The sequence below is a fragment of the Polyergus mexicanus genome, unplaced genomic scaffold (genome assembly GCF_030449975.1).
Source record: "Polyergus mexicanus isolate NDT 795.1 unplaced genomic scaffold, iyPolMexi1.0 SCAF_27, whole genome shotgun sequence".
Classification (NCBI taxonomy): domain Eukaryota; kingdom Metazoa; phylum Arthropoda; class Insecta; order Hymenoptera; family Formicidae; genus Polyergus; species Polyergus mexicanus.
In genome coordinates, this window is record NW_027223347.1 from 2082368 (window position 1) to 2104003 (window position 21636).

At 37.0% G+C, this 21636-nt stretch overlaps 1 protein-coding gene across 7 annotated transcripts in view; it reads right to left on the reverse strand.

Annotated features, from left to right (window-relative positions):
• Nucleotides 1-21636, reverse strand: part of Chi (LIM domain-binding protein 2 Chi) — a 140593-nt gene that overhangs the window by 16230 nt on the left and 102727 nt on the right. For 5 of the 7 annotated variants that reach the window (XM_070314453.1, XM_070314456.1, XM_070314455.1 and 2 more), the window contains one exon: nucleotides 5699-5798. In XM_070314453.1, the coding sequence (XP_070170554.1) occupies nucleotides 5699-5798 (100 nt within the window). The remainder of the gene's footprint in view (nucleotides 1-5698; nucleotides 5799-21636) is intronic. The other 2 variants (XM_070314454.1, XM_070314452.1) reach the window with 1 other exon arrangement.

Genomic DNA, 21636 nt, shown 5'->3' on the forward strand with positions numbered 1-21636 from the left:
CACATGGATGACCATGAAATAGCAGTAAGAGACGCTTAAGATCACGAGATAAATTAGTTTATTTACTATGCAAGTTATATGTTGCATCTTATTTTTTATCATTTATCATTAAATTTTTTTCATTTATTGATAGAATATGGTTCGCCTTCGTATCCCTTATTTTTACAAACTCTTTATTTTTTCATTATAAAAACGCATTCGTTTTTTCAAATTCATTTTTTGTTCCTCTTTCGTTTGTTATTCATCGTGGTTCCACATTTTTGCTTTTATTTAATAAAGAGAATTTCCGTTAAGTACAATACTTTTAAACTCAATCTTTAACGCGGCGTTCTTCCTTTTTCTCTTCATTCCTACTTCTTTACTTCCTCATCCTTTATTTAACCTCCATCAATCATTCCTATGTATACCTACGTTCAACGGAGTAACGGCTACACGGCATATATTTAATCACTGACTCGACTTTGATGTAATTAACTAGCATCGGTGTACTACATATATATATATCTCTCATGCACATATATATCTCGTATATATTTCATGCACATTAACATTCAGAATACACGCTAAGTATTTTTTATTTCTCGATTGCACATTTTAATCGCACAAATCATTGCTTGATTATTAATTAATACTTATTATTAAAAATCGAAGAATTAATAGCGACTCGACTTCGAATATTCTTTTACATATAACAAGATGTTTTTCTGCGGCGGCGTTAGCACGAATCTGACGGAAGTAGCGGAAGAAACGACGGTGAACCTTGCAAACGCATGCTGACAACGCACGAGATGCGACGATAGCGCGAGGAAAGATGATTTATGATCGTGGGACACGCCATGTCGTTTGCTAAACTTCGCGAACGGCTACGCGAGAGCGTGTGCGTGCGTGTATACGCGTGTCCACGTGCGCGGGGGAGTAGAGAGTGGACGAAAAACACGAAGAGCGGGGAAAGAAGGTGGAATGGAGAGCAAGGGGGAAACTAGAGTAGAATTTATTTCGTGTTCTAGAGAGAAAGCATAGTAAGCCCTCTCTGAACACTATATATGATATATGAGAATATTCACGACAGATAGTAAATACAAAGAAAAACTTACAAAACAAGAAGAGAAAAAATAGATAATACAGGTATAATACAAGAGAAAATAAAATGAAAAAAATGGGTTGTAATCAAATAGCAAATCAAGAATATAAATAATAATAAATAAATTATATATATATATATATATATATATATATATATATATATATATATATATAATGATTTAATTCAATTGCATACAAAAATGAAATAGTTACATGGAGAATAAATTGGAATCAAATTTTCTTTAATACGCCAGTATGTATAGATTATTTCTAAATTCAAGTTATATAGAAGAAAAAAATTCTTCGAAAAATTGATATTGAATTAAAATCGAAAAAAAAAAAAATTAAATTTTACTGGAATATCTTATACATGCAGATCGTTTCCGAGCGATCGTGACAGAACGAGGAAGAGGAGATGAATGGTGCCAAAGCAGGCTACCGCTACGGTTCGATGGAATTGTAACATTGAAATTTGGATCGCTGCCTTGCGAGGTTCCACGCCTCGTTAGCCCGGATGACTTTAACGCGACCGCGTTTAAAAGCGCGCCTTGTACGCACGCACCTGTCACCATATGCACGGAGTTAATCATATATTACGCATGATCCGCGTGCACGGTCATTACAGCTGCAGTTTACGAGGCTGTTCGTCGAGATCGTATGCTGAATTGAACGCAAGGAGGTCGCGATATTTTCGACAGAAAAATTCATTTATATTTTCTTTATCCTCTTGGGGCATTATTATATGTTTGCTGAAAAGAGTTCGATTTATTCGTTTCTTTTCTTTCTTTCTTTTTTTTTTTAATTAAATTTAAATGCAAAATATTTTTTAACGCATCAACAAGTTTCTTTGAAATATTTTTCCGATAAAATTAGCTCTAGTTTCCAAGCTTTAACGCTCTGCCTCGATTGTATTTTTCTGCAATTCTTTCCGACAGCTCGCGTTTGATCGCAGAGCCTCCGGTTTGCAATTAAACAACACATTTACTGCAGAAACAATCGATATCGTTGCAAGTTTAAGTAAAGAGCTCGCACAGGACTTGCAATTTTTGTCGCGACGTAATGGCGCTTCAGTTACATCGCCGCGATGAAAAAGCGTTTTTACACTTCTCATTCGAAGCCGCCGCTGGCGCGAATCATAAAATAAAACTGGTGCCACGCGAGTGTCCAGTCGGCTTATCGTAACCGCGCTGCGACATTAAAAAGCGGCATAAACGCGCGCCTATAGATGGCTGTGTTAAATCTCTTTGCACTCGCGCACATACACCACACGTCTCAATTTAACCGCTATACGATACACTATAATTTCACGAGGAATCATTTTCGCATGCGCTAATATCGCAACAGCAAAGGTAAATTTTTTTAACGAAAAGTTTATCACATTTATGTTTCGTTTATTTTATTAAATCTATCGAGGCGCATGATTTCGTTCTGCTCGTTGAACGCGTGCAAACGTTGTCGAATCGCAGCCGGATTTTAACCATTGATTGCGTAATCTTGCGATAAAATCATTTAAGTCCAGCAAAAATTTTTTTTTTTAAATATAAAAAAGAAGGAAAAAAGAATAAACACGGCAAATTATACTTATATCAGCATGCGAATTTGGGTCATTTACAGGATCCACGAATACGCAGAATGTACGGTCCAAGTATGCATAAGTAAAAGTAATTGCGATACGCCGGTTCGATTCTGACCTTTTCCTTCTCCCGTCACAACGATCGATGCAGTTCACGTGAATATATGCGTTTACATACATATATTGACACGTGCACTCTCTCGCTCTTTCTCATATATTTCCTGTTATCAGCGAAATATAATTTGCATACACGCCCAATCCCCTATACGCGAGAATGACCACAAAACGAGTAAAACAAAATTTCCCGGCTTTGCGTTTACCGAGATGATTATGGTAGAAAAATGTATTTGGAAAAAATAAATATTTTTTCTATCACGAAACAATATTTAAAAGACATCGAAAAATTTGTTTCGCTCTTTTTCTACAGTGTATGTATATTTCTTAAACACGAAAGATGCCTGAGAATAAGACTGTACATTTTAATTCGTAGAACTTATAATTTATGATTTCGCGAAACTAATGAATGGCATTAGAAAATGTCAAGAGATGGTAATTTGAGATAAGGATATTAATTATCTTACTGCAATAATAATACCTGTAGTATTTATGATTTGTAATTAAAATTTGAAAAAATAAGAAAGAAAAACAATGTAGAAATATTTGTCACGAAAATTGGTACAAAAACTTGCTCGCGCAAGTGGTAAGCACGTGGAAAGATTTTTCGTGTTGGCACGTATACTTCACGCTAGAAGCGTCGATAGCTCGCTGCTTCTTCGCCTCTTGCTTCTTTTATGCGATACTAACGCGCGACAGAAACCGAAGAATTTATTCGGACTTATCGAGACCTCCCAGGGAAGAAGACCGGTTGTCCATCCAAAGATTAATGAACGCTGTACTAGGAGCGGAGGATCATTAGAACGCATTAACCTCGAGCACATTCGTTTTTTTTTTCTCACGCGTTACTCAACCCTGATGACATATTGACTACTACTCGGCAAAATATCAAAAAGAAATATAGCTACTATTGTCTGCCGTAAATTGTGCATCGTTGGCAGGAAATAATATTTTCGACATACCGTCTTATGAATACGTACACATATGCAAACAGCGACAAAATTATTCGAGTTTAACGATTTGTATTTAGAACGATTGCAGAATTCAATCGTACCCTTTGTTTTATTAAAAGTGCAAAAGTGTAGAAAATTATTCTCTAGTCTAACAATTTTCAAAACTATTGTAATTGATTGCGTGTATATAATTTTGTTTTAAGTTATGTTACAAAATATCTTCTCTTTTCTCTAAATATTACTATTTTCATATTATAACTTTTAAATGTTGAATTCAATTAAAGATATATTATTATACGTCGCACATATTGGTTATCGATTATTTTAGAAAATTTATGAAAAAAATCACCTTATAAGTGTATTAATTAAATAACTTATATAACTATAATTTATTTTTAATTAATTTTTAAATATACAAGTAAAAATCAAGAGTCAATTATGACACATGATCATACATCGCGGTAAAAGATGGACGAATGCAGCATTTTTTGCGGAGCCTCGATTAACTATCGACAATCTGAATGACATGTGTACGAGCAATAATGATTTCCCTGCATCATATCTTATCACTATTATCGTGAATCACTCAGAAGAGGTTAGTTTATGGTATATGGCCTGTAGATAATTTTATATTGTAATATAGCAAAGCCGACAGTATGTGTTTTTAAAGCAAAAGATTTCCATCCCGTATTAACTACATATCGAACGAAAGTATTTCCTTGATTTCGCGTAAATAGCTTGTCACACGTGTATTCTACTGTTGATAAAAAAATTATAAAATCTAGTCAAAACACATTGCATTTGATACTGTTTCGATTAATTTTTCTCTTTTGTAAGTAAAGTCGTAAAGTATTCTGGGAAGGGGGGGGGGAACTTTTGAAAAATTCTTATTTATAAATATATGTAAAATTTTATATCTATGTAGAAAAGTGTGTCTCTTAATTATATTATTTATTAACAATGATCAAATTTAAAAATTATCAATTAAAATATTTTGAGACTATGATTTATAAAATCGGAATTTGCATATTTGTATATCAAATATTATTTAAAAAAATATTATTTAAAAAAATATTATTAAAATATATATTATTTAGATATAATATACAATATTACGAGTTTCAATGGAATCACGACGATGACAATCAAAATCGTTGAGTTAAAAGTTCAATACACAACGTTGAAATTAAAAATTAAAATATGTTAATACAAGGTAAACGTGACAGAATCTTTTATCTCTATGTTCTTTATATAGATACAATAGAGGGAAACACAAAAAAAGTTATCGATGACAATGACTTTATGATCTAAGTTTGTTTCGTATATCTATAAGCATTTTTGTCAGTGTAAACGCAACCGACAGAAACGAATAAAAATTGCAAAACAATTTACGCGATTAAACAAAACGGTGGGCAATATAACGTTTATCAAAATAACGATATCTCGAATTGCGATAAATAGCGCTTTCGATTAAGCATACCGTAAATTCCGTCGCGCAGACCATTTCGGTTACCGCAAATATTTTTTTATTGTTTCAAAGAGATATTTATTTTCCTGATTTCACAGAAAAAGATATCTCTTTGTTCACATGATAATCAAAAAATTGATAAAACCATTGCGTAATCGTAATTTATTAAGAATCAGTAATTTTTCGGCGAGTGAGAAGAATTTCACGCAATTTATAATTCGGAACAATATATTTTATATAAACTCCGCCACTCCCGATGAGGATCTCTCTAACTAATTCGATTCTTTCGAGAAAATGTGAATTTTATTCTACTATCAAAACTAATTTATTCTAAAATGATGAAAATAAAATAGATATCGAGCAATGAATTCGTCGCGCAGACGAAGACGAGGGTTCCGATTATATCGTGCGAGTGCGAAGGGCCGAGAAAGGGTGGGTGAGTAGGATTCGCCGGTCGTGCGAATACGACGTAAAGGAAAAGAGAAATGAATTCGAAAGCGTACTCACCTCGGTGCGCTGCGATAACCTCTTGTTCAACTCGTGGAGCCTGTAGTCCGGCTGGCTGTAGCCATAGGCTGGAGTATGCCTCCTGGGGACAGGCAACGATCTGTCAGATCAGACCGATCGGTCAATGTTAGGTGTGCTGTGTACAGCGTGTTACTCTCGCGTATGTGCGCGAATGTTTCGTGCGTACAATACACGAGTGATCATCGCGTTGCATCGAGTTCCCCTCGTCGTTCGCGAATTTTCCCGTAAAGCATCCCGAGAGGCATTACCGATTGGCTGCTTGGCTCTCTCGAGCACGCCGCAAAATGCCCTCGGACATGGTACGGATTCGCGAAATGTCTACGACTTTCACCACGCCCGCGTCTTTTTCCATCTTTTTTTAATGCACCGAGATACAAAAGCGAGGATTTATAAACGACACAATGTTAAAGGGCTCGATGCAACGCCGAATCTTTGATGAATTTAATAAAAAAAGAAAAAAAAACTTTAATTAAATTAATTGAAATTATGTTCGTTCAATTTATTAAGATTAATTTTTCAAGTCCTAGAAAAGATAATCGAGATCACGGTTACAATTAATCTTTCATTTGTGCAATTTTAATAAGTATTGATTGCAACGCTATACGCTTGTTAGTCGTAAGCAAATTGACTAACAGTCGATTATTCCAAGAATATCCTCGAAATAATCGACTGTGCTTGGTCAATTTCTTTAACGACTAACGACTCATTATAAATCGGGCATAATAAAAGTTTCTTAACTAACACGTAATGTTTATGTGAATATATATATATATGGCATTGAAACACTCTCAAGCTCTCTTAATGTTGTAAATTCCAATTCTCAACTAAAGATATATTAAGAGAAACGAAACGTAATGTTATCAATTTTAAAACCGAAAGAAAGACGATAAGTCACAATACTCGCTGTTGTCTCGTCGCGAGATGCATAATTAAAATGTCATTAACCTTTTTTTTTTTTTTTTCGTATACAGCAAAAGCGAAGCATTAGCCAAGAATACGTCCCACAAGTATTATTCTCTTCTTCCTATTTTTATTGCACTGTATGTCATAGTCTTTTTTTTGCGGAACCGCATTAATTAATCCGCGACATATTCCAATATTTTAAAGAAAATTATATAATTAAAAATAAGTAAATAATTAAAATATCGTGACTCTATTATTATTGTGTTAGCGATGTCAGCTGATATATTATTGCGTTAATGATACATTATAAGCAAACTTCGGATGCTGTAAGTAAACTTCTGGATACTATCATGTGCTTGTATATATATTAGCGTGTTCCATTTAGCAGATAATATAATGTGTGTGTATGTTTGTGTTAACAACCGTGGAATTTTAATGCAAGTATACGTGTGCAAAAATTTTTTTAATCGATCTTTGATAGTCTCGTTTATGAACGAATCATTATCGTATATTGTAAAGTTTAGCTGTTTGATGCGATAACACGGTCGTCATATTTATGCTGCCAGTCCGATTGTCGACGATCATCCAGACACTAATAATTTGATATCGATTATCAAATATATTACACGCGAGGGATATATTAAATTTTCACGAATCATAGTACAACGATGAGTCGATTACGATAATTTTGTAATGGCAAACATAAACGCGAATTAATTTCCGTGCATCGTAATACCATGATATTTTTCTTAGCATATCGACTTGAGTGCACGACGTCGTCCGTGAATTATTCATTTAGAGAAACAATTCATCACGCGGCGATCGAATGTTGAAATAAAAACTTCCTATATTTCTAAACGTTTAAAATGTTTGAAATAATTTGTTTAAATTGTAAATCAAACTAAATTAAGTAAATTAAATTTTTTCTTTTTATTTCTACGTATAATTTTCCATACGAGAGAAACAATGTTGTTGAGCGCGATTTAACCGACGCTTTCAAATCATCGAGGATCAGATTCTCGGCTCCCGATCGGTCGTCGATTAACAGTTGATTAACCGGCGGGTAATTAATCGCATTGATAATATTTAATGCTCGAAATGCCTGGTGTGCATCGCGCGCGTACTCGCGCCCCAAGACCGGACGAACGATCATTAAGAAGCAGCGCGGCTCGATGATTAACAAACAAGAGTACGCAGAATATTCCGGTAACGAATTTCGGCATCGTTCGATCGATACTATATTTAGCACGTTACACATTCTTTTACGGCATTTCGCATAATGTAAGAATCGCCTAACCCCGATCTACGTACGTTAAAGAAAATTAAAAAAATATATATATAGAAAAAAAATTGTAAGCATTATATTTATAGAATATTTTAAGAGACAGAGAGATCAAGAGATGTCTTTCTCCCGAATTCTCGAGCTATCGATCTTGAAGATATACGCGTCGCAGTATTTTCCGTGTATTAGTCGGCCTTGTAAATTTATTATGCTAATTATAACGTGCATAGTTGCACGAGGTTATAAGAGAGAAGGGAAAAGAGATAAATAAACAAAGTACTGCGATGTGAGAATAATAATTACGCGGGCTATTAATGTACGTGTGTCTTAGAGATCAGGTGACGGACTTGTTCCGTAACTGACGTTGCAAAAATGTAAATTAACGCCTTATTTAAATTCTATAATCGCAGAACACTTTGCGTGTGTAATTTTTCATTAGACTTGTCACAATCGTCACTATCGATGATAAATATCCGGTATAATAATTACTACATAAAGAAGCAACAGTTTCTTCTTGCAATAGGTTGAATAGAATTAAAATGCAAATAAAATAACTTTACGCACACACTTAAACGAATCTTGATAGAGATTATGATTTCAGACAAATAATCTTTATTAATGATAAGACGGTTCCTTTAATTCAGCGCGATCGATAAGATAAATCGCTTGAAGATTTCTCAAACTCCATGTCATGAGAAAGTATTAAAAACTACAAACAAAAGATAACTTTGTCTAATCTTACAATCTACATGACAGGTAAATATATAGACGGATATATATATATATATATATATATGTGAACACACATTTACCTTCATTTAAAAGAAAATTTAAGCGTGATTAAGATTAAATTAAATATTATATTTATTGATAAAAGTTTGATAAATGTCAACTAATGAAATAAACAATTATAAATAACAGAGATCGTGGACCAGAATAAAAGTTTCAGTGTGATTCTCCTTTTTCATGTGCGAGTCATTGGCACATTCAGTTTATACGCTATCCCAAGATCGATCGCGTCCGGAAAGAAAACTTGGACTTTCTCGTCTCCAGAGAATCGACGCCATGGGACGTCGGCGACACGTCACTGTCGCACCCACGTGTACGCGCGCGTGTGTACGTACGTCAGGCAAATTTACCCGGGGTGGGTTTGAGGATTTAAGGGTTGCAAGGGTAACCCAGTGTCGTATACGGTTTACTAGGGAGTGACGAGACGCGTGAACAAGCCTTTCGTCTCATTTCAGATACCGCTTGATCGAGAATAAATTGTTCGATTGCAATAATAGAAATGATTAAAAAGCTAAATAAAACATTACAATAATTAGAGATTTTGCAATCTTAATTTAATAATTTCATATAATCCTACATTACTTGACAAATTATTTTTATTCTTCTAAAAAAATTAATTATTCATAAAATTCATAAAAAAAGACTTATTTAAAAACAGAATTGAATCCCTATTTTTTTAAGAAATATTTCAAATGTCTATTAAAATGTCTAATTTCTAGTCATACTAACAATATATTTGACTCGACTACTCGCAATTTTTCGCATCGAATAACAATCGTCCAAGAATTGATCCGTAGAGACATAAAGGGACGCGACTGTTTCCGGACGCGTCGGAAACACGCGCGCGGCACGCTTGAGGAATCGAGCGTGTAAGACGGAATTGAATCGCGCTAATATTTAGTCCGATAACGTAATTTCACGCGAGACACGTAGAAGCCGTAGAGCGTCGTGCAATAACCCCACAGCGTGCGTGCATGTAACGCCCGGCTTTTCATTCAAGACGTGTCTCGCCGATCGAACTAATTAATTCGTCGCACGGCAGGCAAGTCGGCGCGCGAGTCCGCTACGATTTTTACCCGCCTTTTTCCCACATCCCTGTTCTTCATCGAATCCGGAAAGGATCGTGACAGATCATTTCGCCGATACGGAACTAATCCGCTGAATGAAAAACTAGCAACCTCGCACGCGCGCGTTCAGGTCGGCATGCAGCCCGGAATTTTTCAAGGCTGCGCCTTCAAGAGTGTACGTTTAAAAAGGTTCATTAATCCTGGCTCATCGTTTCTTTCTTTCGCGAATTATAATTGTCTTATAATGTTTCCGTAAAAACATTCTTTGTCATCAAATATGAATAAATTTTGTTAGCAATATATTTGTCGGAAATGAAAAAATTATGGTAATTTATAATAAATGAAAATATTTTATTCATTTTAATTTATTCACTAATATATTACTGCTAAGTTGCCATGAACAGCAAAGATAAGATAAGGCCATTAATAGGAAAATTTATTGATTTCGAGAGTCATTCATTGGTTATGAAAATATTCAACTCGATGTAAGAATCTGCAAATCATTTTTCTTTTTTCACGACAAAATTAACGTTTTTTTTTTCCCCATAAATGCAGTAAATTCATCAGAAAAGATAAATTTTATAAGCCGCGACTTGGCAACTACGAAACTTAAATATACATGCTATTACATTATAGATTTTATATTAACTTTACGTCTTCGTAGAGATAATATATACTCTTCTTGATTGTGTCCGCATAGACGGACATAATTCATCGTTAGTTACTAAAATAACATTGACGGCAAGTATCGGTCGCCATGCAGTTATCTTACGCGACAACTCGTTCCCATCGATACCCGATTATGGCATCGGACGGTTATATGCGCATCTTTTTTGAAAATTTTGACATTTCCAATTTTCGAAAATTTGTTTACTTCTCCAAACATAATAATAATAAATTCTAATCGATCGCTCCTCTTAATCCCGGGTTGGCAAACGAGCCATGCGAAAAAAGAAATCCTCACGAAATAACATTCGAATCATCAAGATTCGAAAGATTATATTTTCCAAATCTCCCCGTATTTTCCTATTTTCGCCGATGCACGATGCACGTTTACATCGATTCCATCGCATCCTCGAAAGGGTTAAGGTGAATGATCAGCCGCATCCGATTACTCCGGTCGACGTTGCACGCGCCACGTGCTCGTGCCGGAAGCGGCATCCAACACGGCCGATATCTCGTCGCAACCCCGTCGGGGTCCGCGGGATTTGCAAACAGGTCGCCGTGGGTGGCTTCGCCCGTTATTAAGCCACGGGAGTTAATGGCTTTAGTTTAGTTCGCGTGGCTAATGGGCGTCCCGACGCACCGCACCGCGCCGCTGGGAATCAGCTGACCGGCCAGCTGGCCCGCGTAGCTCAGCTCGCATCGCATCGCGATGCTGCGCGCGCGGAACCGCCGGTTGAGAGCCGTCGCCTGCAGGGGTCTCAGATTGGGTTAGCAAAGGGCGCAGTTTGGAGCGAGGGGGCGGCGACGGTGCCGGGGGAGAGAGCGAGAAAGAGAGAGAGAGAGAGAGAGAGAGAGAGAGAGAGAGAGAGAGAAGGGAAACTCGAGGGGGCACGCGGGAAAAGGGGGCAGCAGGAGGGTGTTATTAGGGGTTGCTCATGGGGTGGCGGTACGATCAATGCCAGGGAGTCATGCTAGTCCCCAAACCCCTCCTCTGAAGTCTATATATAGCGCGCGAGTACACACATGTATGGAAGTTCACGCGTAGACGACTGAGTGTGTCGAAAATGTCGCGCTCTGTTTCTGTGTACTGATACATGCAGAGTTAATCCATGTTAGAAGAGGAAAGAAAGAGAGAGAGAGAGAGAGAGAGAGAGAGAGAGAGAGAGAGAGAGAGAGAGGAAGAGGGGACAGACAAGGAAGGAAGAAGAATGAAACGCGCGAAGCGCGTAAACGCACGTGTGTGGACGGATATTTTCAACTCTGTCGGACTCCGGGGCATTATCCTCCGCACGAGGCGTGTTTTCCGCGTGTTATTCGCGAGTTTGGCAGCAAGTTACTAACAACGCCGACGAGACATCGGTCCCATTGATTATGCGCGCGAACCCGGCGAATTGTTCGCCATTAATAATCGTCTCGCGATAATATTCCATGCGTGCAAATCGCTCCCAAATCTCACTTCGACGATTATTGAACTTTAAACAAGTAAAGTCGAATTAGTTGGTTAAAGTAGAATTTAGCTTCAAACTATTGTATAATCGACGACTAGAAAAGTAATTAACCAAAGTTTACTTGTTTATTTACATCCCGCATAATTCGCTAATATTTTTTTAATTTACAATTTTTATTATAATAATGTAAAAAATATCTTTTCCTTTATAATAAAAAATATTTTAATATTTTATGTACAAATACACGGGGAATATTAAAGTTTATAAAATATATTTTAAATTATGATTAATTATATTTATTAAACGATTGATGTATCGCGAAGTTCAATTTTAAATTTTATTTTTGAAGAAATAATTATTTCTTATTGTGGTAATGTATTTAAAAGATAAGTAGATAATTATCTTATCAAATTATTTTCCGGTACTTGTCGCGATCGCGTTTAGGAAATGAATTTGACGGAGCGTCTCGCACAGCTACTTTACTGCGCGGATGTCGTCGTGTGAATGATAACATAAGAAAGGAACTTGATGTCGACGGAGCGTCCCACCCCACTATAGTTCTTATTCAAGTGTCGCTGTATGAGTAATAACAAAATCATGATACGTAAACAATAGCGCGCCAATGTTTACGTCACCAAGGCTGAATAATATATTATTGAAAAGTCGTTGCCGAAATATTTTATATGTACAATTATATTATATATATATGCATATATACGCGGAATATTAAAGTTTATAAAATATATTTTAAATTATGATTAATTATATTTATTAAACGATTGATGTATCGCGAAGTTCAATTTTAAATTTTATTTTTGAAGAAATAATTATTTCTTATTGTGGTAATGTATTTAAAAGATAAGTAGATAATTATCTTATCAAATTATTTTCCGGTACTTGTCGCGATCGCGTTTAGGAAATGAATTTGACGGAGCGTCTCGCACAGCTACTTTACTGCGCGGATGTCGTCGTGTGAATGATAACACATAAGAAAGGAATTTGATGTCGACGGAGCGTCCCACCCCACTATAGTTCTTATTCAAGTGTCGCTGTATGGGTAATAACAAAATCATGATACGTAAACAATAGCGCGCCAATGTTTACGTCACCAAGGCTGAATAACATGTTATTGAAAAGTCGTTGCCGAAATATTTTATATGTACAATTATATTATATATATATGCATATATACGCGGAATATTAAAGTTTATAAAATATATTTTAAATTATGATTAATTATATTTATTAAACGGTTGATGTATCGCGAAATCTTATATTAATTACTCGATTTTGCGAATCGATTGTTTAATTGCTCGATCCTAACCCGAATCCAATAAGATGCTTTTTCTAATTGATAATTAATTTTTATATTTATGAATTTATTATTTGGATGCATTAGCGCGCACCGATACACATTAAAAACTATTTTATATAAATTTATTATAATGTCAAACAAAGTGCTCTTATTTAATATATAAAAATTTTTTTTAACTTTTATATTTCCTATATTTTTAAACTAAATATATTTCTTATATTTTTGAAATAATTTTAATTTATTAATAAAATTTTTGCGAATGAAATGACAAATGCAATATTGTTCGAATAAATTTCAGTTAGATTACAGAAAGATTATAAAGAGTATGAAAAATATATAATAGTGTAATATCTCTGTTATAATCCGTCGTAGAAATCTCGATTTTCAATTCATCTACAATGTATTAATACAACGAAGAAAAAATACAAGATGTAGGATACGATCTACATACGTTGTACAATTTTTTTTACGTTTCTTTCCCTTTCATCTTTTTAGGAAAAGGGATGGCAGAATTAATTGCTGTAGATAAAACGTTAAGTTAAACCGAGGAGAGAGACTTTCGTAAACAGTATTGTGTTGGGTACACGGCGCATTATCTCAAAGCGATGCACCGCGTGTAATGCGCAATCTGCATGTCATAAGGATAATGGCGAAAGGTACGAGCAAGCTCGTACGGGGACATTATTATCACGAGCTTTAGCTTTAGCCCGTCCACGCGCACGATGCAATACGGTTGTGGCCTAACTGTCGAAGGACGGCGCGATGCAGCATTCGCTATTAACGAACCTTTCGTATTGATCGAAGGGACAGTTCTGCCAAATCTGAAATCGCGTCACCGACGCCGCATTTATTCGAGAGAGAATCCAATTTCGTTGAGATACAAACGATAACATTTGTATCTTATGTTGTATTGTATATGAACACGCTCTATTATCATGCTATCTATTATATGCTATAATATGATATAAAAAAGTATTGAATTTGATGTATCGTGAGGAGAAAATTTTGCACCGCATGATATCTATCAAATGTTATTAATTTTCTGACTTAAGTCGCATAATTTTTATGAGAGAGGGATGGAGCTTTATTTATATAAAATTAAATAATAAGGATTATCATCATCATCATCATCATCATCATCATCATTTCTTAGGACCAGATTGATCTTTTCAAAATCACAGATAACGGTGGGCGCGTGTGGGCTCGCTCGCTCCTCTTAATTACACGCAGAAATTCGCTGGCCGGGCCAGATTCGGAATAACAGCCGACTCAGCTCCGCTGGCGCCGCCGCCGCCGACGCCGCAGCAGCAGCAGCAGCAGCAGCAGCATCGGAGGCGACGGCTGCTGGAACCACCATCTTACACTTTCGCGAGGACTTTCCGTCGCTGGCGCAGCAGTAATCGTGCCGCCGCGCCAGCAATTTATCGCTGCCCGTGACGGCGTTTTATCGGCGATATTCGTTCTTTTTTCCGCCCTCAGACCCGCCAGATAATTCACCTGGACCGCGAGAGACCCGTCCGCTCTCGGTCCTCTCCCCTTTTTCCCTTATCCTTCTCCTTCCCCCCCCCTCTCTCTCTCTCTTTCTCTCCTACGCGGATGACGATTTCTCCCGGGCATATTTTGTCGGCATGTTTCTTGGCTCGATAGCTAAACCGGCCGCTGCAATTTGACTGCGTATAACCCCCGAGAGCGAAAGGTCGTATAGTCGGTGCAACTTGGGTTCCCCGTATGACGGACGTGTCGTGGGAACGGATGAAAAGCGATCGGTGGACTGGAGAGAATCATGCCGCACCGCTGCTCCGCCGCAGCCATAAAAGAGCAATAATCGAGGCTCGTTTCAAACTCGGACACTCGAGCTGGCCATTGCTGGAAAAGTGAACGGCGTGAGCCTCTCCGTGACGAAATCGCCTCGCGCGCGGGCAGCAGCGAATTACGGAGTTGCGATATCAAGCAGGAAGAAATTCTATTCTGAATTCGGCGAGCCGACATTCTACACAAATTTACAAACGCTTAGAGATGGAAAAAAAAAATCCTGTTTTTTCTCTTATGTTAGATATACGGTTACGCGAAAAATTATTTTGTGTCTTTATCAATTTTTATTTTCAGTCTTCTAGAAAAGAAACATTTTTAGAGCGATTTGAACAATTTTGTTCGATATGTAACAATATTGTTGTAACATTACATTATGCAGAAATATAACGGACCGCGCTTCTCATACAACATCCACGCGATAAACTATGCACATTCGTTTGGCGTATGGCATTAGTATTCGAATGTAACGAATAAAATGATCGAGATGCAAACTGCGAGTCCGACAATGATATAAAATATAACGTGCGATTGTCGTTAATGTTATAATTATTGATTTATGTACAAAAATATTTTAAATAATTAATTAAAAATAATAATTGATTAAAAATAGTAATAAAAATATGAAAAAATTATTCAACCATGTCGCGATTGTTATCAACATTCACCACTGTACAAGCGGATATTATTCAGTAATGCAAAGTACTTTGCGATGCCGACACACAAGGTATTTCGTCATAATCCATGTCGAAATCACGAAGGAGGTAAAATACCGTTAGGATAGAAATGAGGGATCCTTATTTCGTCATTCACGTAGAATACAAGACATGTGTGCTTATTACAAACTGCTTTAGAAATGATCGCTGCATTTTTATCGTAACGCATCACGCTCCTAAAACGGCCATTTACAGTATAATATAAATAAAGAGACGTACGCTCGATTAGTTCGGCATTTTGTAATTTCGATGCAACGAAAAATTTTGCGTCATAATCATCATTATTACGTTTCGTCATTTCAAATTATTATCGAACGATGAAAGGAACACGAAATTAAAATGCTAGCATTTCTTCTTCTTTAAATATAATCATATTTTACAGTCATTATTTTTTCACAAATAACGAACAATGTAAAAGAAAAAAATTAAATTTTATATATCGTGAAATATATAAACAACTGCTCCATAATTTATATGCGACTCGATGAGGCAAGCATTTTTCGATGCAAGATGTGACTGACAAACGGGAAAGAAATAAACTTCGCAGTTTGTGTTCTTTTTCTTGCTCCGTCTCTTGACCCCCAATGATTAGGTATCAATTAGCAACACTGGCCACTTTTTAACGAGAGTCCAAAAGTCGCAAGTCGCAAAATTGATAATTAACAGCGATAAAAAAAAAATAAGAGCGCGTTTCGGCACATTAACCGAAAATTTCTCGCGATCATACTCGTCGTTATCGATGATAAAACACGCAAATGATGAATAAACCATCCATTACATCCGTCATATTTAATAATAATAATATCAACATAGATAATAATAATTGAACTATATTAAGCTCGCGTTCCAATTTATCCATATTCATATATTTTTACAATAAATAATGTTAAAATCTGCATTTTTGAATCGCTATGCTAATAGTAAAATATAAATAGCAAATTTTTAATAATTTTGAATTTCAATAAAATCTCTTTGTGTATGCGCGTGTGAGAAAAAGAGAGATAGTGCGAGACGGATGTCGAAAATTAATTTATCGCTAGCCTCGTAAAATTGGCACATTATAATTACGGCCGATATATAAAACAATATAGATGCACAGATATACATATATACCGCATATATAAGTAGTTTAATGAAAATATTAGATTAAATTTCTGCTGCTAGTAACGAGGTTTTACCGGCGCACATTGAAAATCGCATTATCGCTTGCTTTGCTCCGGGAAAATTAGTAGACGCGATATATTTTAACTGTAGTAAATATACAGAGAACACAAGTAGTGTTTGGCGAGCGTGTTAGATTGAATTTTTGCCGCTAATGAGATTTTCGCGACGTACATCGGAAACTGCATTACCGCTTTTGCTCCGCGGAATTGCCGGACGGTGCCTTTTAACTCCGTCACAGATGACACATTTAAAAATTCGGTTTGTAGGATGCCCCGTAATAGCAAAAATCAGGATACATCTTCCCGACAAATAAAACAAGCTCGTAACAAAGTAATCCATTTTTAATAAGTTGTTTACAATAATACGATTTTTTCATGCATCTCTAAATTAAGAAAGAAGAAACACACGCACGCTTGTACAATAGATGTGATCTTTTACACGCTGGAACAAAGCGGTTTCAAAAAAACGGTGACACATCTGTTCGAACTAAATTGCCGTGGGATTACCGGGTTTGAAGATCCCGAGGAACCGGTTCGGATCGGTACGAACGAAAAAGAAAACCTCGCGGATCGTTTACCCCCTCCCCTCCCCTCCCCTCCCCCCGTCTCTTCGTGTCAATCTTCCCGTTTCAAGTTTTGTTTTCGCCTTCGTTTCTAGTTCGAACCAATTGCGAATAAAATCTCTGTAGGCGAACAGCCCTAAGTTAAAAAGTCGCGTTAACGTAAACGTGTGATAATAAATGATTATCACATGAGAATTCTAGCGAGATTCGCATGTAACCGTATGCTTTAATTGAGATAAACGGTGGTTTATGGCACAGTCAACATCACGATGATCTCTACAATTCACGAAGGAAACGGAGATCAGTAATGTAATCACAATATCAAATTTCATCATTGCAAACATATCATTATTACTATCGATCGGTCTCGAATTCTCCCTTGATTGCGAGGCTCTTTTATTTAATCCATAGGTATCCGCAATTTATTTATAGAAAGATGCAATTTTTTTCCATCACGTATCGGACGCGCGCCGTATTTCTTTTTCTTCTTTCCTATCGTATAAATATATGCGTATCGGAGATCGATGCGGGTTGTTCGACCTCAGAATGAACCAAGTAATCGCCATTTAAATTCGGCTCATCGCGTTTCGAATCGGAACAACACGATTATCCGGTGCGGAACCGTTCGGTATTCGTGCACGCGACATATCGCGCGATTAAAACGGCGACGATAATTTATCGCCGATCGTACGACAAAGGAAACGCGAAACGAAAGGCCGTCTCGCGGGGCGTTATTACCGGCGCGTTAACGCTGTTTACACGGAAATGACAAGGCGCGATAAATCTGTGATGTCACGGTCCATCGTTGTCCACGCAGGACTGGAAAGCCTTAATACCGGTTTACGAGAGGCGACTACGACGGCTTTACGCCGATAAACCACTTCCTCCTGACGTTTATTCGGCGATCCTCGGCGATTTAGACGGACCTCCCCGAGATCAAACGCTGAAATTGATTTTGCGTACAAACTCACGCGCGCGCGATAATTGCACGCCGTGTCGCTCTATTATTGATAAAATAATTATCGCTCGACGACATCGTGTATGAGGGATTAGCGTTAACACGGCGTCGAACCTGGCGCCTAACACACAATTGAGAGAGAAATTTTCATTTTAAATGCAAACGATATTGCAACAATGGCGATAACGCAACACTATTATTTTTCTACAGAGAGCGAAATAATTTGAAAATTAATTATCTTAATAATCGCACGTTGCTGATATATTCCTTTTACTTTGCAAAATCCTGCAATTTATTTCCCATATAAAAAATATATATCTATATTCGAAATATTCTATATAACGTACGATTAAGGTACGAAATACGTTTATACGTTGGAATGTAATTCAATATAGTTTGCATCTCTAATTCAAGCAGAGAAATTCGTCGCATTAATATCGCGACATTTATGTATATTCGTGGCATGATACATTTCTGACTTTATCCGATGACAATCGTGCAGAATGACGCACGATGCGATGATGTACCGCGTTGCTATTACATAATTCAAACCACACGCACTGGGCATAACTAATTTCTTCTCGTCATTAAATCTCCGTCTCGTCCCGTCAAGACATTTATCGGAAACTCCGATATGCAAATTATCGCGTTGAAAAGGACAGATCGATTCGAGAACGGAGCAATTGGCCGTATTAGAGATGCGTCTCGCAATTTAACGGAGAGCCAAAGACGCCGTGTCTCTCCGACACAAGGGAACGATAAAACGAACGTCGACGGCATAAAGAGAGAAGGAGAGGATAGAATTCCCCCCTCCTCCCCCCCGTGACTTTTTTCCACAAAGCTGCAAAACACGCCGCGAGTCACGCGCGGCGAATCGCCGCGAACGTCGCGATCTCTCGACGAGTCGCGCCACGTGGGAGGCTGCTAATTTATTGCACATTAACGTCACTCGGCTGTGACCTGTGAGCGAGCGACTAAGCCGGGGGATAGGGAAACCGCGCGTATGCATCTCAGCATGTGTCTCGCGCCAGCGAGCGTGATACGTGAAATTTTGATCTAATCGAGGAAAGACCTTCCTCCGTCGGTGCCAGACTCAACGACACGTAAGACACGATAAAATGTTCCAACGAGCGCAAAATGAATCATGCCATTGCCGTTTTAATCTGTCGTCTGTCTTACGATGATGCGGTCAAACGCGTCCAATCACCGAAAGGGTGACTTTGTAAAAATTCTCGCCAAGCATGATACACGAGCGATATTGAAAATATCACTCTCGTCGTTGCTGATAAATCATCAAATATTTTTCCAATTTTTTATATCTTAATCTGACATACTTTGATATAAAATGCATACTTTATATCGAAAGTATTAAATTATAATATAAAATATGTATTTTATATCAAAATATGTCAGATTAAGATATAAAGAGTTCGAAAAATACTTAATAAAAAAAATACTTTATTTTAATGTTATACAGTGTTTTAAAAAGGCCTCAAGAAGGGCAAGAAAAAAAAAAATTTTTTTATACGCGCTTCATTGTGGACTAAAAGCTGTGCTAATTTCTCTTATTAAACTTTCGTGTAACTTCAATTAGTTGTGAAGATATTTGCTCGGACATTTATGAACGGATACTCTGTGTAGATACGAAGAAAATAAATCTTTTACGACAAATGTTAAATTGCGATTATCGCTGACATAAAATCCATTCTAGCATCGAAACATATGCGCTTGCCGAAATTAAATCGGTTTCAAATCCTGGCTTCAGCTCTTCGTACATCTATGTTTAGGAATTGCGTTGCGGATATTCATATTTATAGTCATATTCGTTTGAATTTGTAAAATTTATTATAATTCTGTAATTTAAATTAATGTTAAAACACAATCGGGACACGTATATCGGTGACTTTTATATTACACGTATGAAAACACTCGTCTTAATAAACATGCAAATTTCATCCGCGCGGGTTGTCGCAGAAGCTAATGTTAATGTGCAAATAACAAAGTTGAAATCGCACACACGGATTACAGGGCTATTGTGCCCGCTATTCTTAGCATAATAGTAATTCGATACGAAAAACGAGAAGGTTGACGGCAAAAGCTATCGTTTTGACAGCGCGAATTATCGTTTTGAATTGCTAAACGAGTGCAAGCGGAATAGCAGCACGCGACGACGAGGCATCCCCGGTTTCCTCGACCGGACCATGCCATCCTTAATTGAGTTTATGCGCCGCCGCCGCCGCGGCGTTAATAAACGCGACCAGGCAAGTGCATTCTGCGCATCGCCAAGTCCGGCCACGCGCCGCGCGCTTACCCCAACAGGCCCTTATAAAGGCTCAATCAGTCTGATCACGATTGAGTCGTTAATTGCCTTAAAGAGGGCAAGGCCTTGTCTGTACGGCACTACTAAAGTGCAAAGCCGCGCCGTTTCCAGAGTGGACTGCATCTCCGTCTTAACTCCGATATATACCGACGACGCAAAGCGGATGCATCGCGCAATGTTTAAACAAAATTAATGTCGCTTATAACTATTGTACTCAATTACGAAATATGCAGTTTATAGCGTGCATTAACGAGAAATTTTTTTATTTCTCATTTTCCAGTTATTTAATAGAGATCCAGAAATGTCATTAATAAACTTTTAATTGAGTTAGTTTGCAAAATGCTATCCTCGTGCATTTTCGTGAAATTACAAAATTAGAAAATACCTTTTCTCACACTCATATATGTACTTGTGTCACGCGCAGCGACATTGACAATAATTTAATCGATCGATCAATTTTATTCAGTATTATTGAACGGAGGACATTTTATATGTAAGGCTGATAAATTATATTTATATATTTATCTCTTACACACAGTAAATGTGTATAATAAATATGCTCCAATATATATATATATATATATATATATATATATATATATATATATTCATGTACAGAAAAATAATTTAATACCATGATACCGTATGACTGCATAAATTTCAAGCTACCTTTATTGCTTTCCGATGAAATAAGACGGAAGAGATCGGAAACTATCTCTCCGAGAGAACGATATAATCCGAGAGCAAAAATTGCGGTTGCACGCAAAAACGTTGATGATTCAGTGAACGCACAAGGCTGAAACTAATATTATTTTGCTACGACCGTCTGTTTGTTTCATCCATATGCAACGCGGAGTTTCCACGACTTCGTCCACCTCTTGCGATGGCACCGTTAGATAACTCGCTATTCGTTATCGC